The sequence below is a fragment of the Macaca nemestrina genome, chromosome 10 (assembly GCF_043159975.1).
Source record: "Macaca nemestrina isolate mMacNem1 chromosome 10, mMacNem.hap1, whole genome shotgun sequence".
Taxonomy (NCBI): domain Eukaryota; kingdom Metazoa; phylum Chordata; class Mammalia; order Primates; family Cercopithecidae; genus Macaca; species Macaca nemestrina.
The window spans coordinates 77,098,043-77,123,248 of record NC_092134.1 but is presented as its reverse complement, the minus strand read 5'-3'; the positions used below and the strand labels follow the sequence as shown (position 1 = coordinate 77,123,248).

Here is a 25,206-nt window from a genome sequence, read left to right as displayed (position 1 = left end):
GAGTGGGCACTGACTGAAAGCTTATCTAGTTTATGAGTGGAATGGAATTTCAAAAGATAGAAAAATTAAAGGTTCAGGCCTCTCCTACCTTTATCCTGTGTCAATCCCAAAACTCTTCTTTCTCCTCCATTATCTTTCCTGTCTATAACTCCTTATCTTCAAGCTTAATGTAAGGGCAATTCCGGGCATGAAAAGACAACACAGTTTGTACTTTTGGTTTCATATTTTTTCAGTTCATTTCAGTAAAAACATAATATATAAAAGGCATTGCCACCATTTTCCCCTCCTGGGGGTGATCCATCAAGCCAGTGTGGGCTGCTCCAGTGGTTCATAGCTCATCATGCGATATGTGCAGGGCATGGTCACAAAGATCTGCAAATGGCAAACAATTTAAAGGAAAATGCCACTCTCATATTGATATGTGCCAGTATTGAGAAAATTTTCCAGACCAAGCTGACACAAACACACACCAACCACCATTCTGCAGAATATATGCTTATAAATGATAAAACATCCCCACTGCCCTCTCACCTGTATCTCAGGGTCAAGGGGACACAAATTCTGAAAGCTGACAGAAAATGGGTAGGAACACCCCAAGTCTCTAAGCCAAGGGAAATGGAAGACAGCTCTTGAGCTAATACCAGAGGTTTCTGGGATGGGGGTGTATGGGTGAGTTAGGGAATATCAGGTTCCACAGAGCTACTAGAACAGGAGATAAAGTGGGGGCAGCTTACCTGTTCGCTTACTGCAAAGTTTGTCTTTAACATTGTCAGCCTCTCGGGAAAAGAATTCAATGAGTTCATCCTCGTATTCCTCCACAATGCTCTCACACTGCCAACCCAAGGGAGAAATGGGTGACACAGGGCAATAAAAGGCCTCTTGCCTTCACTTCCAAAGAGGAGGACAAGGATATCAGCCTAAATTTCTAATTGGTTCTCCAACAACCCCTTAATGTCCAAGAACCAGCTACTGATTCCCATAGCTCACCGCAAACTTGAGGGTGCCACTGATATCTGAGTCAATTCGGATGCCTTGTAGGTCCAGTTCATTGGATTCTCCATTCCGGCCCACTACACGTACATAGTTCTTGCGATGGGTGGAAGGATCAATCTGTTCCCCATACTCCTTCATCCGGTCACATATCTCCTCCAGCAGCTCTGTGAGGTGGGCCTCTGAGCGGGCATAAGGCACCTAGAAATGTCCTCAGCCTTGGGTCACTCTCTTCTACCTCTGTACGTTAGTAATTTATATCCTTACTTTTCTTTCCAAATCTAGCTCTAACAACCTATTCTAAAAAGCTTTCCCTAATTGATTTTAATTTTTAATTAGTTTTTTTTTTTTTTTTTTTTCTTCCTGAGATGGGGTTTTGCTCGTTTCCCAGGCTAGAGCACAATGTTGCAATCTTGGCTCACTGCAACCTCCGCCTCCTGGGTTCAAGTGATTCTCCTGCCTCAGCCTCCTGAGTAGCTGGGATTACAGACATGCACCACTACACCCAGCTAACTTTTGTATTTTTAGTAGAGATGGGGTTTCTCCATGTTGGTCAGGCTGGTCTCAAACTCCAGACCTCAGGTGATCTGCCCGCTTCAGCATCCCAAAGTGCTGGGATTATAGATGTGAGCCACTGTGCCCGGCCTAGTGTGGTTTTTAATTAGTACAGTTTACTTGATAGTTTCAAAGTACTTTTTTTTTTTTTTTTTGAGACAGGCCTCACTGCATTGCCCAGGCTAGAGTGCAGTGGTGTGATGACTGAGGCTCACTACAGCTTGGATTTCCCAGGCTCAGGTGATCCTCCCACCTCAGCCTCTCACAGGTGTGCACCACCAGGCTCAGCTACTTTTTTGTATTTTTTTTGTAGAGAGTTTTGCCATGTTGCCCAGGCTGGTCTCGAACTCCTGCACTCAAGTGATCTGCCTGCCTCAGTCTCCCAGAGTGCTGGGATTACAGGTATGAGCCACTGTACTTGGCAGTAGTTTCAAATATATGATTTGATTTTACCTCATTGTACAATTCTTTTTTTTTTTAGAGATGGAGTTTCACTCTTGTTGCCCAGGCTGGAGTGCAATGGTGCAATCTTGGCTCACTGCAACCTCCACCTCCCGGGTTCAAGTGATTTCTCCTGCCTCAGCCTCCCGAGTAGTTGGGATTACAGGCATGTGCCACCACGCCCAGCTAATTTTGTATTTTTAGTAGAGACGGGGTTTCTCCATGTTGGTCAGGCTGGTCTCAAACTCCTGACTTCAGGTAATCCACCCACCTCGGCCTCCCAAAGTGCTGGGATTACAGGCATGAGCCACCGTGCCCGGCACTTCATTGTACAATTCTAAGAAACAAGACAGTTAACATTAGCTCCAAGTTATAAACAGAATTTTTTGATTAACCCTGATCAACTTATACTTTTAATTTCTATAGATGAAGACAATTTTTTTTTTTTTAATTATACTTTAAGTTCTGGGATACATGTGCAGAACGTGCAGGTTTGTTACCTAGGTATACATGTGCCATGGTGGTTTGCTGCACCTATCAACCTGTCATCTACATTAGGTATTTCTCCTAATGCTATCCCTCCCCTAGCCCCCCAGACACCAACAGGACCTGATGTGTGATGTTCCCCTCCCTGCGTCCATGTGTTCTCATTAATATATATATATTTTTGGCCAGGCACGGTGGCTCACGCCTGTAATCCCAGCACTTTGGGAGGCCGAGGAGGGTGGATCACCTGAGGTCAGGAGTTTGAGACCATTCTGACCAACATGGAAAAACCCTGTCTCTACTAAAAATACAAAATTAGCCAGGCATGGTGGTGCATGCCTGTAATCCCAGCTACTTGGGAGGCTGAGGCAGGAGAAACGCTTGAATCCGGGAAGCAGAGGTTGCAGTGAGCCAAGATCGTGTCATTGCACTCTATCCTGGGCAACAAGAGCGAAACTCTGACTCAAAAATAATAATAATAATAATTTTTTAAAATTGAGACTAATATCCTCAGTAAGCACAGTATTAAAGAGGTAGTGTAGGCTCTGTGGACAACAGCTATTAAGGTACCATAATCTTTTTTTTTCCCCAAGACAGAGTTTTGCTCTTGTCAACCAGAATGGAGTGCAGAGGGGTGTTCCTGGCTCACTGCAACCTCCGCCTCCTGGGTTCAATTGATTTTCCTGCCTCAGCCTCCCGAGTAGCTGGGACTATAGGCATGCGCCACCGCGCCTGGCTAATTTTTTGTATTTTTAGTAGAGATGAAGTTTCACCATGTTGGCCAGGCTGGTCTCAAACTTCTAACCTCAGGTGATCTGCCTGGCTCAGTCTCCCAAAGTGCTGGGTTTTGTTTTTTTTTTTTTGAGACAGGGTTTTGCTGTGTTTCCCAGGTTGGAGTGCAGTGGCACGATCACGGCTTACTGCAGCCTTGACCTCTTGAGCTTAAGTGATCCTCTAGGCTCAAGTGATCCTCCCACCTCAGCCCTCCAAGTAGCGGTCACTACAGGCACATGCCACCATGCACTGTTAACTTTTGCCATTTCTTTGTAGAGATGGTGTTTTGCCATGATGCCCAGGCTAGCACCATAATCTTAACATTGCCTTATATATTACTTATTAGATACACCTTTGTGTACATGTGTGTTGTTTTTGACTAAAATTTCCTAATTATGATAAAACCTTTTATTCTTATTTTTCATTTTTTATTTTTAGCTCTGATTCAGATTTTGAATGGACGTTTGTATGTATACCACAGTGCTACAGTAAAAACGAGTCATGTGGATGTGGAAAAGGGGGCTGATCAGGACTCCCTATTTGCTAACAAATTCTACAGCAGAAACAAAGTATTAAGGTTTGGAGCCAGGAAGCAAGTGCATGGGGAATAAGCCTGCAGCCTCTTCCAAATGAGACAGAGCCAAATCTTTTAGATATCCCTGAGTCTATTTTCTTCATTTCTATTAAACTAAGGTCCTTTTTAAGCAGTCGAATTGTCATCCAAAGCCAGAGTGAGCTACTTTGTTTGGGGGAACAGTAACAGTTACCTCCACCACTGACTGGCTGCCATCTGGATTGATCCGGAAAGATCCCATCTGAATAGTCTTCTTGGGGTCCACCTGGGCAATTTCCCATTCTAGTTCATCCACCAGAGCCCTGCACGCTGGTGGAAGAGGAGAGAATGGGAGCAGGGGAGAGGGTGGGGGTAGGGTGTGAGAATGGGATCAACCCAGGATTTCCATTCCTCCTTCTCCCAGGCCTTGGATCTCATGCCCTCCCAAGGCTCTGCTTCCTCCACTTCTTTTTCCTGTTGTGCCTTTACCTCCACAGTGGAGATCCTGGCTCCTCCGAGCCCAGGCGGTTCCCAGCAGGGCCCCCAGAAGCAGGGCCAGCCAACCCCAGCCTTTCATCTTTAGCGTAATGGGGTCGCTCCACCTGGGTTTGTGTGGGAATAAAACAAGTGTGAGAAGCCGACTCCATTTTTCCCTGACCCCCCCACTCCTCACCCCAAGGCTTTCAAAGGCTTCACTGTGACTCTGGCTCTACTTTCCAGGAAATGGCCGGGACACAAAGGGGCTTCTCTGTTCCAGCGCTTGAGGGCTCTGATTCCCCCAGGGCGGTAGGTGGGAGCGCAAGCTCAGGACTTGGGGCTCAGTCCCAGACTCTACGTGGAAAGGTGAGGCCCTAGGTGTTGGTACTTTAGCACTGCATGCCTAGAGTTCACGGGGCTTTGTGGCAGCTACAGGGGTAAGTTGGCGATTACGCGAGGACTACAAGCACTAGGGAACTGCCAGCAGGGAGCCCTCAGTCAGGCCAGGAGGCCAGCATTCAATAATTAGGGCCCATTTGGATCCTGCACCGAAGATTCCTGCGTCCCCATCTCCAGCCCGTAAGTTGATTATCCGTACGGACCTCAGCCCCCTTTCTAAGGACTCCGCCATTGCTTTCGCTCCAGTCCATCCCCAACCCTCAGCGCCCAGCACCTCGCCGCTCGCATCCGTCCCACCTCTGCTCCCAGGGCCGCTGCCGTGGCCCAAGCGCTGGAAGACCGCTGGACTCTCACTTTGGCCCCAGTGGCTCCCGAAACTACACCTGGCTGCGGGGAGCAGGGCTGTCCGGAATCCTCCAGAGCGCTTCGCCGCTTGCCACACACGGGGTGTCCCGGCGACCGCCTGACCCAGCTCCCGTGGCGCTAACTGGTACCTAAGCGGGGCTCGAGCGTGCTGCGGTGCAAGCCCCAATCAGACACCGACCCCAAACCCGCCCCTCCAAACTCTCGCGCGAACAGGCAGCTTGGGAGAGGCTCCTGGATAGCAAGGACCCCGGTCAATCGCTGAAGGACCCAGACTTGCGTGGCGAACAGCTCCACGTGACCTCCAGGGGTCAGCCGTAGAATAGGAGTGGCCTTAAGAGACGACAGAGGCCGGGTGTACTGTATGGAAGCGGCTAGTCGTGCGCGTGAGCCAACTCAGGTGGGCTAGGACCTTCAAAACGGTGCTCTGCAGGCCAGTGAGCAGCCCAGGTTTCAATACACAGGAAACTACATCTCCCAGGAAGCATCACAGCACCAGACCCATCTTTGTGAGCAACTACAGGTCTCAAGCTATCCTGGGACCTGTAGTTTGTCGGCTTACACAATTAACGGGGAAACCGTACCGTACATCTTCAGTCTGACGTAGGGTACTGGGCAGCTACAGCAAAGACCCAGCATTGCCCAGAAAAGGCATAATTATACCTTTTTTTTTCCTTTTGTTGAGACGGAGTCTCGCCCTATCGCCCAGGCTGGCGTACAGTGGCGTAATCTTGGCGCACTGCACCCTCCGCCTCCCGGGTTCGAGCAATTCTCTGCCTCAGCTAGGATTACAGTCGCCATCCACCACGCCCGGCTAATTTTTGTATTTTTAGTAGAGACGGGGGTTTCACCATCTTCGTCACACTGGTCTTGAACTCCTGACCTCCTGATCCACCCACCTCGGCCTCCCAAAGTGCTGGGATTACAGAAGTGACCCACTGCGCCTGGCCCAATTATACCCTTTCACATCCATAACTTTGGATTCCGCACCTTTACCTTCAAAGGAAGGAGAGGAAGACTGAAGCCAGAGAACCCACACTAGCAGTTCCCTAATGAGATAAATGACAAACGGTATTTTGTTTTTATTTTATAAAACATGCAGTTTACAACAAATTTTTAAAAAACGGAACAAAACTTGGGACAGGAGAGTGGGATGGAAGACAGATGCTTCTCAGCCATCAGCAGGAATAAATGAAGCCAGCAGCCAAGCTTTGTCCAGGATCCAAAGGCCCTTTTGGCAATGGTATTGGCAACACTGGTTTGTTTGGGCCACCAACACTCTACTTGCTGGCCCCTCCAGGCATCCCTGAAGCAGTTGGTGACTTGTGCTAAGTCTTGAACTACTGTGGTATCCTCTGTCGCTGTCCAGGACTTCAATCCCTAGCCAGCTAGGAACTGACAATTATGGTTCCAGGAGCTTCTCTGCCTGGATATTAGTGAACCAGGATATTAAGAATACCAATTACTTTCCATCTGGGTCAATTCTAGACTCCGTTTCTGTGCCACTGTTTTGCAAAGGATGAAGAAGGAATGAATCTGGCTCCTAGAACCTTTGCAACAATTCTGCTGTGTTCCAGTTCTATTAATAGCACCATCTGAGACTCTAGACCCTGAGCACGTCCAGTACTGGAAGTGGACAAGGTATAGCCAACTAAGGAACCCATCTCCCAGTTCTGGGGCTATAGAACATTAAAGGGAGAGGGCAGTGGTTCTTTGGGAAGGGTAGTCAGAGCGCCAGCACTGAGGAGAAGACAGCTGCATCTGTCAGAGACAAAACCAAAAGCATGATTCAAGCTGAGTAGAGAAAAAAGCATCTTCTCATTACTTCCTATGAAGGAAAAATGCAAGAGAAAAAAGGGCATGGACCTTCCCTGAACATTTTAGACTTGGGCAAGAGGAAGTTATAGTTAATGGAGAGTTTTGATAAAATGTATTTCACTGAATGTTAGGAGGATGAAGTGCTTTGTAAACTGTGAAGTGCTATTCTCCATATGTGCAATCAAAATCCACCCAGTTGGGGGCGCTGGGCTCATGCCTGTAATCCCAGCACTTTGTGAGCCCAAGGTGGATGGATCGCTTGAGCCCAGGAGTTTAAGACCAGCCTGTGCAACATGGCAAAACCCTGTTTCTACAAAAAGTACAAAAATTAGCTGGGTGTGGTGGTGTGTGCCTGTTGTCCCAGGTACTTGGGAGTCTGAGGTGGGAGAATCACTTGAGCCTAGGAAGTCGAGGCTGCAGTGAGCTGTAATCACGCTACTGCACTTCAGCCTGGGTAAGAGTGAGACCCTGTCACAAACAAAATACAAAATCCACCCAGTCCAGTTTCCCTTGTCCCATCCCAGGTCTTACTCTTGGGACTTGTTTGGCCCTCAGGCTCAGGCACCTTCCAGTCCATCTTTCGGCCCTTCTCATAAAGACCCTTGAGCACCTTGTGGAAAGACTCAGGCTCAGTGCCATTTTTGCTTAGCTCCAGATACTTTCGGTAGAGCTGAAGGGCTGTGCGTGCATCCTCAATACTGTCATGGGTTTCCCCTTGAATCTTCAGGTCTGGGGTAAGTAAAGGTGGAATAGTTTGGGACCCAGCAAAGGGAGGTAGGAACATGTCTCCCCACTCCTACCTGACTCCAGAAAACTAAAAAGCCTGACTGTCCTTAAGGGAAATTGTCAAACATCTTCTTCATTGCACAGAAGGGATATTGAAGTTAATTAAATCCATTAGTAACTGTCACCACTAACTGAGGGTCACCCCTACTCCCACTTTGTCCTCTTAACACTTTTCCTACTTTGTCTTTTCCCCCCATGCTTTTATTTTTTATGTTTAAATTTTATTTTAGATTTGGGGTACATGTGCATATTTGCTACATGGGTATATCATGTACTGGTGAGGACTGGGCTTCTGGTATCCCTAATATGCAAATAGTGAACTATGCAGCCAATACGTAATTTTCAACCCTCACCCATCCCCCACCAACCCCACTTTTAGAGTCCCCAGTGTCTATTATTTCCATCCTTATGTCCATATGTACTCATTGTTTAGTTCCAACTTATAAGTGAGAATATGTGGTATCTGATTTTCTGTTTCTGAGTTAGTTCACTTAGTATGATGGCCCACAGCTCCATCCATGTTGCTGCAAAGGACACGATTGCTTTATTTTTAAATGGCTGCTTCTGCTATTAATGTACACCACAGGGGCCTACAAGGCAGAGCAACTCACCCAGAAAGTACCAAGCAAGGAATCGCAGGGAAATCATTCGTTTTCGGGGCATGTGGAACAGGTAGACAGTATCAAGGACTTGGTCCTTGGGCACCTGGCAAAGATAAAAAAGGGGGAGACTTAAGGTAGGGGACTATAATTTCCCATTCTCTGAAGGCACAGTGTATACCCTGAGGGGCCCACTCTCACAAGAAGACTCTTAAAAGAGCCCTGCCAAACCATCAGGTTGATGACCCGGAAGTCCTTCTGCAGGCCATGACCCACAAACTTGACTCCAATGTCAATGAGAAAACGAAGCTTTAAGTAGGTAGACTTGAGAGTTGTTAGGTGCTTGGAGGAAATTTTGGCATCGAGGTCACCAGGCTTTATACCCGAGTATTGAGTCAAGTAATCCACCACCTAGGAATAGAGAAAAGGACAAGTCTTTTTCAGGAAGTGAGGTGGAGTTTTCCCCTATCACTCTTCCCTGGGTTCTTGAGCACTGTACATAAGCACCAGGGTGTGCCTCACTTGCATCTCTGTATCTTAATACCTGCTCCTGGGTAGAGATGTAGTCATCAATGAAGGGGATACCCTCATTAGGTCCCTGGCCCCGGACACAGGTAATCCTGGCTACTGACATCTGACTTGGTTTAATGGTAGACTTGGTACCATCACTGCGTAACTCTGCTTCCTCCTACATGAGAAGAGTTAATAAGGAAATCAGAGAAATGCTTACAACTCCTAATATCCTCAGAGTTCTCTTCCAATGCCCCATCCCTTTGGTCTTGGTTACCTCATTAAGGGTGACAAACTCAGCATCCAGACCCACCAGGTCCCCAATCTGTGGCATCTCATTCAGCATCAGTGGAATAAAGGTAGTATGTGTTTTCCGCTGCTTCCGTGCCAGCGAGGCTTCAGCCAGCAAGACACTTGCCTCAATAGGGTTCTTGACTAGAAGGGAGAATGAAGAGGACACAGGGCTTGGATAGCGAAGTGACTAGGGGAGAGAAGCCCAATGTGGCTGATAGACTCTGGGTCTTCACTTGACCCCTCAATAATCAAAGCACGTGAGAAAAAAGATCATGTCTGATAAATGGGACAGGTAGACAGAGCAGGTCACATCACAAAATTATCAACAAACATGCTGAGAAAAAAACCAGAAAAAGCCGGGCGCGGTGGCTCACGCCTGTAATCCCAGCACTTTGGGAGGCCGAGGCGGGCGGATCACAAGGTCAGGAGATCGAGACCATTCTGGCTAACACTGGGAAACCCCGTCTCTACTAAAAATGCAAAAAATTAGCCGGGCGAGGCGGCGGGCGCCTGTAGTCCCAGCTACTCGGGAGGCTGAGGCAGGAGAATGGCGTGAACCCGGGAGGCGGAGCTTGCAGTGAGCCGAGATCGCGCCACTGCACTCCAGCCTGGGCGACTAAGCGAGACTCTGTCTCAAAAAAAACAAAAAACAAAACAAAACAAAAAAAAACCAGAAAAGACCACAGAGAATAAAAAATAAGATTTTCACTTGGACCTTAGTTTAGAGAATCCAGAAAAAGGTTACAGAGAAACTATGGTTTAAAGATACCAAATAGGTACTTAATAAGGAGCTCACAGCTGGGCGTGGTGACTCATGCCTATAATCCCAGCACTTTGGGAGGCCAAGGCGGGCAGATCACCTGAGGTCAGGAGTGTAAGACCAGCCTGGCCAACATGGTGAAACCCTGTCTCTACTAAAAATACAAAAATTAGCCAGGTGTGGTGGTACGCGCCTGTAATCCCAGCTACTCAGGAGGCTGAGGCAGGAGAATCACTTGAACCCCGGAGGCAGAGGTTGCAGTGAGCTGAGATCGCGCCATTGCACTCCAGCCTGGGGGAACAAGAGCAAGACTTCATCTAAAAAAAAAAAAAAAAAAAAAAAAAAAAAGGAGCTCACCTCCAAAAGAGATCTTCATTTGGGGTAAGAATAATTAGACGGCCGGGCACGGTGGCTCAAGCCTGTAATCCCAGCACTTTGGGAGGCCGAGACGGGCGGATCACGAGGTCAGGAGATCGAGACCATACTGGCTAACACGGTGAAACCCCGTCTCTACTAAAAAAAAAAAAAAATACAGAAAACTAGCCGGGTGAGGTGGCGGGCACCTGTAGTCCCAGCTACTCGGGAGGCTGAGGCAGGAGAATGGCGTAAACCCAGGAGGCGGAGGTTGCAGTGAGCTGAGATCCGGCCACTGCACTCCAGCCTGGGCGACAGAGCGAGACTCCGTCTCAAAAATAAATAAATAAATAAATAAAAAAGAATAATTAGACATGAGACAGGCGCAGTGGCTTACGCCTGTAATCCCAGTACTTTGGGAGGCCAAGGCAGGCAGATCACCAGGTCAGGAGTTTGAGACCAGCCTGGCCAACATGGTGAAACCCGTCTCTACTAATTAGACAAAAAACAAAAAAATTAGCTAGGCGTAGTGGCACCTGCCTGTAATCCCAACTGCTTGGGAGGCTGAGGCAGGAGAATCACTTGAACCCGGGAGGCAGAGGTCGCAGTGAGCCAAGATCACGCATTGCACTCCAGCCTGGGCAACAAGAGCAAAACTCTGTCCCACAAAAAATAATAATTAGATATAACATCATAACCTAAGCCATTCGGACCAAATGTCCCCCCTCATCTCATTTCCACTCCACTCTCAAGATTTACAGCGTTTTTTTTTTTTTTTTTTTTTTTTTTTTTTTTAGACAGGGTCTCAGGCTGGGCACCGTGGCTCACGGCTGTAATCCCAGCATTTTGGGAGGCCAAGGCGCCCGGGCAGATCACGAGGTCAGGAGTTCAAAACCAACCTGGCCAACATGGTGAAACCCCGTCTCTACTAAAAATACAAAAAATTAGCCGGGCATGGTGGCAGGCACCTGTAGTCCCAGCTACTCAGGAGGCTGAGGCAGGAGAACTGCTTGAACCCGGGAGGTGGAGGTCACAGTGAGCCAAAATTGTGCCATTGCACTACAGCCTGGGCAACAAGAGTGATACTCTGTCCAAAAAAAAAAAAGCGGTCTCATCCTGTTGCCTAGGCTGGAGTACACTCTGGTACAATCATGGCTTACTCACTGTAGCCTTGGCCTCCTGGGCTCAGGTGATCTTCCCACCTCAGCCTCTCCAGCTTTAGCTGGGACCACAAGTATATGCTACCACACTCAGCTAAATTTTTTTTTTTTTTTTTGGAGACAGGGTTTCACTCTTGTCACCCAGGCTAGAGTGCAATGACGCAATCTCGACTCACTGAAACCTCCGACTCCCAGGCTGAAGTGATTCTCCTGCCTCAGCCTCCCAAGTAGCTGAGACAACAGGAGCACATCACCACACCCGGCTACTTTTTGTAATTTTTGTAGAGACAGGGTTTCACCATGTTGCCCAGACTGGTCTCGAACTCTTGAGCTCAAGTGATCTGCCCGCCTCAGCCTCCCAAAATGCTGGGATTACAGGCCATAAGCCACTGTGCCTGGCCTACACAGGCTAATTAAAAAAAAAAAGAAAACTTTTTTTAGGCTGGGTGTGGTTGCTTATGCCTGTAATTCCAGCACTTTGGGAGGCCGAGGCGGGCAGATCATGAGGTTAGGAGTTCGAGACCAGCCTGACCAACGTGGTGAAACCCTGTCTCTACTAAAAATACAAAAAAATTAGCCAGGCGTGGTGGCGGGCATCTGTAATTCCAGCTACTCAGGAGGCTGAGGCAGGAGAATCGCTTGAACCCAGGAGGCAGAGGTTTCATTGAGCCGAGACTATGCCATTGCACTCCAGCCTGGGTGACACAGTGAGACTCCATCTCAAAAAAAAAAAAAAAAAAAAATTTAAGAGATGGGGTCTTGCTATGTTGCTCAGGCTGGATTTCGTGCTTCTAAATTTAAGGTCTGATAAACAGGAATCTCTTTAGTATCTCCAGAAATATTAACACTGGTTACCAATCCTAAGTACTTGCAAGCAATGTCCCAGATCTCATCCTGAAGCCCAATCTAAACTGCCCACACACTTGGGTCTACTGTGTAGCACTTACTGTTCAAGTTGTATCTGGAATTGAGATTCCGTTTGACATAATAAAGGATTGCAGGTACTTTCCAATTCATGTCAAACTGCACAGCTTCATGCTATAGAAGAGAAAAAGCACTTATGGCTAATGTATATCACCCTTTTCCTTTTCCCCACTTCAGACAAGAGGCCAGGACTCAGGTGCTAGTTTGTTTTTTTTTTTTTTCAGGTGCTATTTTTTTTTTTTTTTTTTTTTGAGACGGAGTCTCACGCTGTTGCCCAGGCTGGAGTGCAGTGGCGCGATCTCGGCTCACTGCAAGCTCCACCTCCCGGGTTCCCGCCATTCTCCTGCCTCAGCCTCCTGAGTAGCTGGGACTACAGGCGCCCGCCACCGCGCCCGACTAATTTTTTGTATTTTTAGTAGAGACGGGGTTTCACTGTGGTCTCGATCTCCTGACCTTGTGATCCGCCCGCCTCGGCCTCCCAAAGTGCTGGGATTACAGGCTTGAGCCACCGCGCCCGGCCTCAGGTGCTATTTTTAAGTGCTAATGGTTTTTATTTCTGAGGATTCCTTCCTCCCTCCCTGTTGAATCTGCCTGGCATTCTATAGGGCCCTAAAGATAAGGATGCTAGGAAAAGGGGAAATGAAAGAAGAAACAGAACATGTTGCAACTAACCTTATCAATAGGTTCAATAAGAAAGTCATTGAACAGATACCACTGCTGGTGAGTAACGCCCTATGGAAATACAAAGAAAGCCTGTGGCGATACAAAGTGATGGCTAGACTACTGTCTCAGACTTAAGGACAGATCTGGGACTCACTGTGGCCATCCCAGGAGTGTTCCTGCCCTCTATAACCTCACTCACCTCCTTGCGCTGGTGGTAGGTCTCTCCAACTTTGATGTGAGCCACCAGGCTGCCCCCTGTGCGTGAGTCCAGGATGTGTACCACAGTAGCCATCAGGTCATACACATAGACACCATGCTCCTCCTCTGCCCTGGCTGGGCCCCACTGTGAGGGGGGTACCCAGGCTGCTAAGCTAAGTTTAAGGATGGGGAAGGGAGGGGAATGGGGACAGAGGACAGGGAGTTGGGGGTATAGGGGATGGGGTACCAGGGTGGGTTATCTCCATCCTAGCCCATCTAGGACCCCAACACTGAACTGAGTGACTACGGAAAATCCCCTAACAGGTAAATACTAGGCCTTATTCTCTTCCTTTTCCTTCTGCTAAGTTTCACCTTCCCCTGCCCTCCTTTACCTTCTGCCCCACCTTCTCTCCCTTATTCCCTTTCCTCTTCCCGGTTTTTCAACAACCTGCATCTCATCCCCATCAGTCCAATTGCAAACATCCAGCCCTTTGTTCTTGGTCATCTTCATGCGAATGGAGAAAGGAAGCCAGACATTCTTCAACTCCTCAATGGAGGGACACACCAGCACACCCTCTGGACTCCCTAGTTCCTTCCTATCAGGTCAGAAGAATTGGAAATTTGTTCTGAAAGAGATCTTGACAAGAGGAGCCACTGGACAATTCAATCATTTGACAACTCCCAAGACAGCACCTACCAATCAGCCAAAGCAAACTCCTTGTTCTTGGAGATTTCCCCACCATGTTTCTTTACTGCCATCTTGAAGGCAACCTGAACACAAAAGAAAAACATCCAGTTCTTCAGGAACATAATCATGTATGGAGGTCAGAACAGGGATAAAATGAAAAATTATTCCTGAAGCCCTGTTTCTAGTCTGAGTCCTTACCTCAGCCTGCATTCTCCAGAAATCAGCCTCTTTTGAGCTGTTCACCTCACAATTGATGACAAGAATATCTGGCAGATGGCGGATGTTGCGGGTCTGAATCTGAGAGGAAAAAACAAACAAGGAATGGCAGGAAACGTACAGGAAAAGGAGTCTGGACAGGGACCTGGGTCTGTGTCCTCAAACTGGGATTCCTCACTCCACCAGAGATCCCTGGATGGCAGTGCTGACAGAGCCAGCCCCACATGGGATGGTGCTGAATCTCCATGGCAGGACCAGGACTCTAGTCCAGTCCAACAGTCCACTCACCGTGGGCTGGTACTTTTCACAGTTGTCACACCAGGCCTGTGTATTCTGGTCCAGGCAGATGCTTCGCTTCAGCACCTGAGCAAAGTCATAGTTCTTCCCAGTTTTATCTGAGGGAAAATTAGATGCTTTACTCCTGGTTCTCCCCTCTACCCACAGTTAGTCCCCAACACCCTCTCCCTGATATTACAGGACATTTTGGGGAGCCTTCCCAACAGAGCTGAAGGGTACACCACTGTTGCTACCATCAGGGTAGGAGAGTGTGAAAAGCAGGGTGGATGAGGCTCGCACGGTCTCGCTGCCACAGCGGCAGAGGCTGCAGTTCTCCATCTCACAGCTGAAGAGCTGCCCAATAACAGAGTCCCCCGATGAGCAAAAGCTGCTAAGAGTGGAGAGGATGATATATGCACATTGAGGAAGTTAGAAGACCCTTTAAATCACAGAGGGGCCTGTCATGATGGCTTTAACTATTTCTATCCTGATTTCATACCTGCCTCCAGCACCTCGATAAGCCTGTGGTACTTCCAGCTCCTGCATATCTTGATGCAGTTGAGTGAGAATGAAGCGATTCCACCTCTGAATGAGCCTGGCCAGATTGCCCTTGCCTGAAGCCTCATCTGAGTCAGCCAGGATCAGACCAAGGGCTGAGGCCTCAGGAATAGTACGGAATGCCCGAAGAAAATTACTGCCCTGGAAATGTGTTGGTGGAAAGGGGTTATTTTCTCTTTTGTATCCACCTTCCTTCCCCTTCCATTTTAAGTGTCTCAGGTCTCCAGGTACTGACCTGGCAAGGGTCACCACGAGAGAGGTCCAACATGTGAAAGAGGAAGCCCAGCTCACATGCCAAACAGAACTCCTTCTGGCAAAGGTGGTTTTGAATTAGACAGCGTACAGGCTCCAGGAAATAGAGCACCTGGAGGGAAAAGCAGAAGAACTGATGAAGGAAACTGGCCTAGGGGTGAGGAGAAATATGAAGGTTAAGTGAGCTGGTGGAAAATACACAGCAGGAGTCCACCGAAGCAGTGAGTCCACCAAACCAGTGGAGCTCAGAGGAGACTTGAAAGTTGTAGAGGCAAGAAAGAATTATAGAGGAGACCATGGTAAAGTGAGCATGGTTGAGGAGACCTGGAAAGAGCAGGGTCGAGTGGCCATAGGGAAGAAGGAAAGCAGTAGGCACGTTCAAGTTGTAGGAATACCCAACCCTTACCTGGATCATGCAGTTACAGTAGGCGTTGGGGATGTGGGGCTCTAATCCAGCAAACAAGGTCTTATTGTAGTGTTTGAAGTCAAAGTCCTCCAGCCCTAGCTTGGAATATTTGATGGTCACCTAAGGCAGAAATAGTCTGAGCAAGACAAGGATATCCTCCGAGTCCCCAAATCTTTCCAGTAGCCATAGCCTTTCCTAGAACCTTCCTCCTGGGTCCAGGGTGATAGCTGAAGGCCTCCTGACTGAGTCCTTCAATCCTTTCTCATATGATTTCCTTCCTAGGGTACCTTTCCTCACATCCCACAGGCCCTGATGTCCCCCAGCACCTTGCGGTATTTCTTAGAAACCATGTGGAGATGTGGCTCCTCTTCTCGTCCTACTGGTGACTCAGTGACCTGGCTGAAGCTGTCAAATTCACTGTCTGACTCCTTGAGTCTGTAAGGTATCTAGGGATTTTAAGAAGAGGTAACCTTGTTGGATGTCTTGTCATCTTTGGCTTCACCCTCATTTATCCCAACATTGAAATAGCCACCAAGTCCTCAACCTTCTACATTCATAGCATTCTCAGCATCTACTGCTTCCTTTCTATTTCCACTGCCAACACTCTGCTTCAGCACAGCTGGACAACTGTGATGGCATCCACACTGGTCTCCCTATATTCACTCTGTCCAGCACACCACTACCAAATTAACCCTTGTAGAATGCTGCTTTCTGTGTATTACTTCCTCTATTATAAACTGGTGTTCAAAGCTTCACAATCTGGCCACTTCTAACTTTAATCTCTCACTACATCCCAATACCAACATCTACTCTGGCCAGACTGGTATACTCATATAGTCCCCCTCAGATATGTATTTTGCGTGTATGCCTCTTGAGACCTTTGCTAACACTCTTCTCTCATCTTGGATATTCTCCTCTGTTCTACTTAACTTATATCCCACCTTTCCAGCTTAATACCCAGCTCTTTCATTACACCTTCCTTGGTCACTTTAGCCCGGAGTAACATTTTCTCTCCAAACAGCTCTGACACTAAATGCTTATGACATTCCTTCAGCATTTAACAACAGAACATAATGTCTGATATGGCTATGTCTTCTCTTCACCAACCAAATACTAAATTTCCTAACAGCAAGGACCCTAGCTTCTCTATCTTTGAATCCTCCTAACACCTAGCATAGTTCCCTCAATTCGGTAGGTTACCAACAGGATCTAAAAACAAAAGAAAGACTAGTAAAGGAAAAAGACAGGAGAAACTTCAGTGGGCTGGGGTGGGGGCTGATCCTCCACTCTGAACACACCTGATTGCGCAGCTTGGTGCGAGGATTGGGCGCATAGCCAATGAAGCCCACCTTCTTCATGGTGCGCAGAATCTCTGCATCCACAGGTGGTGCTCGCCTACAATCCAGTATAGTTCTAGGACTTAAATTGTTGTGGTGTACACAGATCCACTCCCCAATCCCCAAGGGTCCAGAGAAAAAGAAAATACTGAAGGTAGACAAAAATCAGGAAAGTAGTAGAATAATAACAAGGCTAGCAGAGAATTCTGATATCTTTGCCCTTTCCCCATCCCTCCCACCTTTTGGCCCAGAGGTAGGGTACAACCTGGGAGCTGGAGCAGAGTTGGCAGCAGGCCAATCAGAGAGAAGTGTGTCAGTGGTGAGTGGGACAGGGATGAGGGAAAGAGGCAGCAGGTCCTGGCTCCAGTCCAGAGGAGGCAGTGAGTCCACGAGACACGGCAAAGCAAACTCAGTCTCACGGGAGTAGGGGTTGAAGGAAGGCTCCGGGGAATCAGTCCAGAGGTGCACACAGCCCTCAGAATCCCCAAACGCCAGGGCCTGCTTGCTGGCTGACACGTCAAATGTCATTAGCAGAGGCCCCACAGGATTCACATGAAAGATATCTGCTGGGTTGGCTAGGCCTGTGGGTTCACAGAACTGGCACTGCCCTACAAAGGAGGAAGAAACCCACTGAGCTCTAGAAAGTGAAAGAGAGCCATACTCTTATGCCCTTCCTATCCTCTTCCCGATTTCAGGACAAGATGGGCCCCAAATCCATGCCTAGAGACAGAATGTCACCTGATGCCTTCCATAAACCACAGATGGTTTGCTACTCAGCAAAGAGTAATTCTACAGTTACTCTGCCTACTTTATCTTTACCTTTTTCCATGTTCCTCACATTCAAGAAAATAAAAGCTCTAATCTCTGGCCAAACCCAAGTAAAACCCTGAGACCCTGATGAAAGGTTACTTATTTCCCCAACAAAGAGGTTTCTGGATGAGTACTCATTCACAGGTGCTAGCTCTCCTTTGCTCATTGATCCCTCCTACCCAATCCCATATGCCCTTCATACCTGACTGAGAGATGATAGCAAGACGAGAAGTATATGTAGGAATGAAGCGCAAGAAGGCAGGATCCACATGTACTTGAAGTGGTGTGATGGCACGCATCATGCGCAAATCATACACCTTGAGGAAACGGTCGCAGGCCAGGCCAGTGAGGCGGCTGGAGAAGCCGCAGGCAGCTAGCAGGTTGCCATGCACATCAAAATCTGAAAGACTTCCTGAGAAGGCATCAAACTCATGTTCCACCTTAAAAGTACGGAGATCTCTCAGGGAAACCTAAAAAAAATAAAAAATAAATTCAGTTATCTGCAAATTCTGTTATCAGGAAAAATAACTGCCACCTACCTAACCCAGTGGGGTCCCTACCAAAGGAACTAGGGCTTTAGGATAGGGAAACTTAAAGCACAGAAAAGGCAAACAGAGAAGCCCAGAGCTGGAAGGCACTTCGAGGAGACTTCATTATCATAGAAAACATCAAACTGCAAAATAATCTCATGGTAGAACATCACTGAGTAGGAAGTGAATTCACTCCACTCATCCCTCATCTCCAATCCAACTACACCCAAGAGTTAAGGGAAAGCAGATCCCAATCAGGTATCTAGTGAAACAGGGTCCTGCAGTGGGAAGAGAAATGGAACTTGGCCACCTTGCCAGACGTGTGGCCGCAGAAGAAGAAGCGATTTGTCTGTCTCATGATGGTGACTCCCGGCGTCTCTACTGCATACTGGAGAGGGAAGCAGGAAAAACCAGCGAGAAGAATGATTTTTCCCACAGACCAAGGGAACAGAAAGGTCACACCCACATCTCAGGCACATTACCAGCCCAAGCATACCCTGTCCCCTCAACAACCTCAGACCCTGCATAGGTCTTTCTTGCTCCAGGCTTGTACCTTCTGAGTCTCCTGGACAGTGTTAAGATCAATCTCTAGTATGTGATTCTGCAGCCCACCAATGAGTAGAGTGCTGCTGTCAGTCAGTAGGAGACTGTGCATATCCTCATTCTCATCTAGCCTATTGGGGAGAGGAAAGGCTAAGGGGCCCAGGCCTTACAAGCTGCCAATCCCTTAGCCTTCCCACCCTATGAGGCATCCTCGTTCCCAGTCCAGAGCTGAGAAGCCACTTACAGGTAATCAAATATAATGAGGCCCCCACGGGCCATGTACTTGAGATTGTTCTTGGTGAGAAAAAGGATACCATTCTCCAGGCTCTGGATCTGCCGAATATCATCACTGCCATTGACTTGAAAGGATGAGTAGCGCTCCAAGGCTGGGCCAAAAAATGAAGTGGCATGGCCCTATAGAGGACAAAGACAACAGAGACACTTAGAGTGGAGGGGCAAGGGCCATCCTATGGCCAGGTCAGGGACTGAGCATGGCTCAGCCTTGATCCTTTCTTGCTTGGCCTTTGTGACCAGGAGCAACAGAGGCAAAAGGCTAGGAACCAGTCAATCTTAGTGATAAAGACACTGATAATACTGTCTTATGTTTGTTTAATGTGTTACACAGTATTTTTGTAAACTCTACCTCATTTTATCCTCACAATGACCCTGCAGAATAGGTAATGGCTCACTTGGTTAGAACAGTCTATAGAAAGTCAGGGACATAGTCCAATTCCCTACTGGCCAGCTGACTTTCTTATGTTTCACATCTGGGAGGATGTGCATAAGGTTATATCCAAATACTATATCACTTTCTTTTCTTTTTTTTTTTTTTTGAGACGGAGTCTCGCTCTGTCACCCAGGCTGGAGTGCAGTGGCCGGATCTCAGCTCACTGCAAGCTCCGCCTCCCGAGTTGACGCCATTCTCCTGCCTCAGCCTCCCGAGTAGCTGGGACTACAGGCGCCCGCCTCCTCACCCGGCTAGTTTTTTGTATTTTTTAGTAGAGACGGGGTTTCACCGTGTAGGCCAGGATGGTCTCGATCTCCTGACCTCGTGATCTGCCCGTCTCGGCCTCCCAAAGTGCTGGGATTACAGGCTTGAGCCACCGCGCCCGGCCTATATCACTTTCTATAAGGGATTTAGGCATCCTTGAATTTTGGTATCTGGTATCTTTGGATCCTGGAACCAATCCCACATGGATACCAAGAAGATGACGGTAACTACTAAACCTCCTTAAATATCCCATCATAACCTCAAACTCATGACATCCTAAATTAAATTCACCATTTTTATTTCATTTCAATTTTTCTTACTGTATTCTCTATGGTACCAAGATCTACCTAGTTGACCAAGCCATATATCTGACAGTCAAGTCCTATTTATTTTTTCCTAACCACTAGATAACCAAGGATTTTTAGAATATTTTATTTATGTATTAATTTTTGAGATGGAGTTTCACTCTTGTTGCCCAGGCTGGAGTGTAATGGCACGATCTCAGCTCACTGCAACCTCTGCCTCCCGGGTTTGAGCAATTCTCCTGCCTCAGTCTCCCAAGTAGCTAGGATTACAGACATGCACCACCACGTCTAGCTAATTTTTTGTATTTTTAGTAGAAAGGGGGTTTCACCATGTTGGCCAGGCTGGCTTCAAAATCCTGACCTCAGGTGATCCACCTGCCTCGGCCTCCCAAAATGCTGGGATTACAGGTCTGAGTCACCGCGCCTGGCCTATTTTGCTTCCTAAATATTTCCTAAATCTGAGGCTGGGCGCCGTGGCTCATGCTGTAATCCCAGCACTTTGGGATGCCGAGGCAGGTGGATCACTTGAGGCCAGGAGCTTGAAACCAGCCTGGCCAACATGGTGAAACCCCATCTCTACTAAAAATACAAAAATTAGCTGGGCATGGTGGTGCACACCTGTAGTCCCAGCTACTCGGGAGGCTGAGGCAGGAGGATTACTTGAACCTGGGGGGCAGAGGTTGCAGTGAGCTGAGATGGCACCACTACACTCCAACCTGGGCAACTGAGTGAGAGTCTGTCTTAAAAAAAAAAAAAAAAAAAAAAAAAAAAGCCCTTCAGTGGCCTGAAGGTTCAAGTTCAAGGTCCAAGCTATTTTAACATGGCATATGAAGTTCTCTAGAATGTTCCTTCCCAAGGAACATGGGTCCTTCCCTCCGTTCTAGAGGGCCTAGAATAGTAAAGGAGAGGCACAAGGATGAGTTAGAGGCATGGGGCTCTGCCTCCTTGTTCCCCTTTTTGGTGCTGCATTCAAGTCTCTATTCAAATGTTACTTTATCAGAGAGAACTCCTGACCAACTATCTAAAGTAGCAACATTGTTTCTAAAAGAGCCATTAGGAAAAAAGATTAAAATTAAAACACTACAAAACCAAACAAAATAGCAACCTTTCCCACCCTTCATTACCTCAACCCCCTTACTCAACTGTATTTCTCTTTTAATAGAGATGGGGTCTTGCTATGTTGCCCAGGCTGGTCTTGAACTCTTGGGCTCAACCAACCCTCCCACCTTGGCTTATCAAAGTGCCGGGATTACAGGTGCCACTGTGCCTGGCCTCACTGTATTTTTCTTTTTCTTTTTTTTTTGAGATGGAGTCTTGCTCTGTCACCCAGGCAGGAGTGCAGTGGTGCGATCTCAGCTCACTGCAACCTCTGCCTCCCAGGTTCAAGCAATTCTGCCTTAGCCTCCCAAGTAGCTGGGATTACAGGTGCCTGTCCCCACACCCAGCTAATTTTTGTATTTTCAGTAGAGATGGGGTTTCACCACGTTTGGCCAGGATGGTCTTGAACTCGTGACCTCAGGTGATGCGCCTGCTTTGGCCTCCCCAAGTGCTGGGATTACAGGTGTGAGCCACCATGCCCAGCCAGTATTTTTCTTAAGAGTACTAATCAACACCTGAATGTATTGTAATGTTTTCCTGTTTACTTACTTATTCCAAACCTAGACCTTAGAGCAAGGTCTGACACCTAGTACATGGCTCAAAAAAACACTGGTTGAATGAATAAATGTCTACCTCCTCCAGTCCGGTAAATCCTAATTGCTTGTAGTTCCGGAATTTTGTACTCACCAAGCTTTGTATATCTTTGGAATCTTTGCTTATCCTATGCTAAGACAGCCTTTTCCCATCTTTTTCATCTCATTTCTACTCATCTTTCAAGACTCAATTCAGGGGTTACATCCTTCTGGATGCCCTGACTATCCTCCATCCTGTCCAGCATCCAGTACAGATTTTCACACTGGCGCTTAGTACCATAAAATTATCTGTTTTTTGGCCGGGCGCGGTGGCTCAAGCCTGTAATCCCAGCACTTTGGGAGGCCGAGACGGGCGGATCACGAGGTCAGGAGATCGAGACCATCCTGGTTAACACGGTGAAACCCCGTCTCTACTAAAACCCCGTCTCTACCAAAAAACTAGCCGGCCGAGGTGGCGGACGCCTGTAGTCCCAGCTACTCGGGAGGCGGAGGCAGGAGAATGGCGTGAACCCGGGAGGCGGAGCTTGCAGTGAGCTGAGATCCGGCCACTGCACTCCAGCCTGGGTGACAGCGCGAGACTCCGTCTCAAAAAAAAAAAAAAAAAAAAAAAGAAATTATCTGTTTTTGTATATGTTTTTTAGCTCACTGTCCTGTAAACTCCTTGAGGGCAAGGATTATGTTTTATTTAGCTTTATTCACAGCGCCTAGCATAGCAGTAGACACTGCCTACTAAACTGAATGAATCACACACACAAAATTCATCCCTTCTAATGGAAAAACAATTCATGACCTAAGAAGTCAATTAGTAAACAAAGGACAGCATAGTGTTTCTTTTTTTTCTTTTTTTTTGAGACAGAGTCTCGCTGTGTCACCCAGGCTGGAGTGCAGTGGTGTGATCTTGGCTCACTGCAACCTCTGCCTCCCGGGTTCAAGCGATTTTCCTGCCTCAGCCTCCTGAGTAGCTGGGACTACAGGCACCCGCCACCACGCCCAGTTAATTTTTTGTATTTTTACTAGAGACAGGGTTTCACCATGTCAGCCAGGATGGTCTCGATCTCCTGACCTCGTGATCCGCCTGCCTCGGCCTCCCAAAGCACTGGGATTACAGATGTGAGCCACCGCGCCCGGCCGAACAGCATAGTATTTCTTACAAAGCCTTTGGGCACCATAGCATATTGGCAATATGGATACAGATTTTAAAAAATTAAGATTGATAACTACTCTGAGATTAAAATCAGCCAGAGAAGACAAAATGATTCAATATAAGATATGCAGAATCATACATTAAATATTCTATAATAATAAAAATAGAAAACAGAGGTGGGGCAATAGCAATAGAGATTAGATTTGGATGGCTACAGACTAAGTGATGGGTACAACTATCAATATAAATCAAAACACTGGATGAGCAACTGTGACAAAAGCAGGATGCTGGCCAGGTGCCGTGGCTCACACCTGTAACCCCAACACTTTGGCAGCCCTAAGCAGGAGGATCATTTGAGTTCAGGAGTTTGAGACAAGCCTCGGCAACAGAGTAAGACTAAACAATTTTTTAAAAATTAGCTGGTTTTGCCGGGCGAGGTGGCTCAAGCCTGTAATCCCAGCACTTTGGGAGGCCAAGACGGGCGGATCACGAGGTCAGGAGATCGAGACCATCCTGGCTAACACAGTGAAACCCCGTCTCTACTAAAAATACAAAAACTTAGCCGGGCGAGGTGGCAGGCGCCTGTAGTCCCAGCTACTCGGGAGGCTGAGGCAGGAGAATGGCGTGAACCCGGGAGGCGGAGCTTGCAGTGAGCTGAGATCCGGCCACTGCACTCCAGCCTGGGTGACAGAGCGAGACTCCGTCTCAAAAAAAAAAAAAAAAAAAAAAAAAAAAATTAGCTGGTTTTGGTTGCGCACACCTGTAGTCCCAGCTACCTGAGAGGCTTAAGTGGGAGGATTGTGTGAGCCCAGGAGGTTGACGCTTCAGTGAGCCATGATCACATTGTGCCATTGCACTCCAGCCTAGGGCGAAAGAGCAAGACCCTGTCTCAAAAAAAAAAAAAAAAAAAAAGTGGGATGCCTTCTGATAAAGAATATGTCATTTATTCCTAGATCCTAGATTCTCCATTTATCCCTCCAACCAGACCCAGCTGTCTCATCACTACAACTCCTCAGTACTGGCTATTTGCAAAGCGGCTGTCCTTGGGTTAAGACCAGATAAAGACCTTCAACATCTTTCAACCCTCACAAAGGGGTACAGTTCTTACCCCGTGGCTCCCCACCCACAGCATCTCCTCGTGCAAGTCAAAGTGGGAGACGGAGACAGGTACACCCACTTCAGCCACCACGCTGTGCAATTCAGAGTAGACACCTTCCATTATGTGCACTGATTCCTGGACGGGAAGAGCCTCCAAGGCCACTCCCTCTGGGTCCAGCTCCACATTCTGTAGCAGACTTGGGTTCAGGTGGGCATCCAGGACAGGGTCCAGGGCAGAATGCATGGCTGGGGCATACTCTGCCAGTCCAGGGTCCAGACCCTCAAAGTTCATGATGACGATGGCAGCTTACACCTATGTCACACCCTCCCTTACCACAGTCCCTTTAGACGCCTGACCCAACCTTCAGCAAGACAGCACCGGTGGGCCTAGAATGGACATCCTGGCCTGTAAGGGGAAAGAGGTAGCTGAGTCAAGGGTAGGTCCAGGCACTGGTACGTAGGGTCTTCTAAGTTATGGGGCATGAGGGAGATGAGGCAGGCATGAGGGATGAGACTGCCAGCCAAAGGAGGAAGCAGGCAGGGGAAGGATGGGCAGTGGGGGTGGAGGTGGTAGAACTGTTGTCCCTATCTCTCCTCCGCTAGGCCCTCTGTACTCTCCACCACCCCAATATCTAACCTAATCCTTGACTTCCCTTTCTTCTCATTTCAGACTGCTCACTTGCCTGGTTCAGCCCTGAATCATCAGGTGAAGGGAGCGAGAACTGCAGGGGTTGGCGTTAGGTAGAGGGATCTAAGGTGCTTTCTCCCAGAATTGGGGGTGAGGACGGATGGGTTGGACGGTGGGGAGAACGAGAAGTCAGTTTCCCAGAATCCTCTCCAATAGCTACCCAGGATTCCCCAGAGGAAAACAATAATGGCCAGTTACCCACAATTGGGGCGGGGGCAGGGGAAGGTGGTGGAAACAGCTAGTTACCCAGAATTCTCTGGGGGAACCAGAGAAATCGGTTATCCAGAATTCTCCCACGGCGGCGGCGAGGAGGGGGATAGGGCAAGGGTCAGATGTGTTCCTGGGATGCTTACGGGGAATGGGTCATTACCAAGATTTCTCCATGGCGGATATTTTGGAGCGCGTGGAATTACAACGAGTAGGGGGAGCGCAAGCGCTGTCAGCTCCGCGGGAAATTCCAGTTTCCCCAGTTCTCCCCCACGCCTAGGGCCTCAACCTAACCACTACGGCGCCAAGGACCGGACTCCCAGGCGCGCCTTCCAATCAAGAAGGGCTCGGGGCACATTTAA

At 48.0% G+C, this 25,206-nt stretch overlaps 2 protein-coding genes and 1 long non-coding RNA gene across 11 annotated transcripts; 1 reads left to right on the top strand and 2 right to left on the bottom strand.

The window, feature by feature from the left end:
• Positions 1 to 211: 211 nt before the first annotated feature.
• On the bottom strand, positions 212 to 5,499 carry LOC105474143 (canopy FGF signaling regulator 2). Its single transcript, XM_011728588.3, has 6 exons — positions 4,973 to 5,499; positions 4,289 to 4,401; positions 4,014 to 4,129; positions 988 to 1,191; positions 735 to 831; positions 212 to 372 (listed from the first exon to the last, which is right to left on the bottom strand). The coding sequence occupies exons 2-6, from the start codon at positions 4,374 to 4,376 to the stop codon at positions 329 to 331; spliced, it is 549 nt and encodes a 182-aa protein (XP_011726890.1). The 5' UTR covers positions 4,377 to 4,401; positions 4,973 to 5,499; the 3' UTR covers positions 212 to 328.
• On the top strand, positions 1,362 to 6,479 carry LOC139356739 (uncharacterized). Its single transcript, XR_011609112.1, has 2 exons — positions 1,362 to 1,947; positions 3,685 to 6,479. It is a non-coding gene; the product is annotated as an uncharacterized lncRNA (long non-coding RNA).
• LOC105474144 (poly(A) specific ribonuclease subunit PAN2) lies at positions 6,106 to 25,140 on the bottom strand. 9 transcript variants are annotated; one of them, XM_011728589.3, is made up of 26 exons: positions 25,008 to 25,140; positions 23,960 to 24,355; positions 18,965 to 19,134; positions 18,731 to 18,851; positions 18,488 to 18,565; positions 17,850 to 18,117; positions 17,103 to 17,445; positions 16,799 to 16,895; positions 15,827 to 15,946; positions 15,501 to 15,620; positions 15,078 to 15,206; positions 14,784 to 14,983; positions 14,539 to 14,675; positions 14,297 to 14,403; positions 13,991 to 14,089; positions 13,802 to 13,875; positions 13,553 to 13,700; positions 13,106 to 13,249; positions 12,916 to 12,975; positions 12,267 to 12,357; positions 9,029 to 9,186; positions 8,786 to 8,929; positions 8,443 to 8,652; positions 8,254 to 8,347; positions 7,388 to 7,585; positions 6,106 to 6,799 (listed from the first exon to the last, which is right to left on the bottom strand). In XM_011728589.3, exons 2-26 carry the CDS (start codon positions 24,239 to 24,241, stop codon positions 6,765 to 6,767), a joined length of 3,627 nt encoding a protein of 1,208 aa, XP_011726891.2. In that variant the 5' UTR covers positions 24,242 to 24,355; positions 25,008 to 25,140; the 3' UTR covers positions 6,106 to 6,764. The 9 variants fall into 9 exon arrangements, with proteins under 9 accessions (XP_011726891.2, XP_011726892.2, XP_024646262.2 ...); XM_011728590.3 differs by having other exon boundaries at positions 8,473 to 8,652; XM_024790494.2 differs by having other exon boundaries at positions 14,539 to 14,672.
• Positions 25,141 to 25,206: the final 66 nt, after the last annotated feature.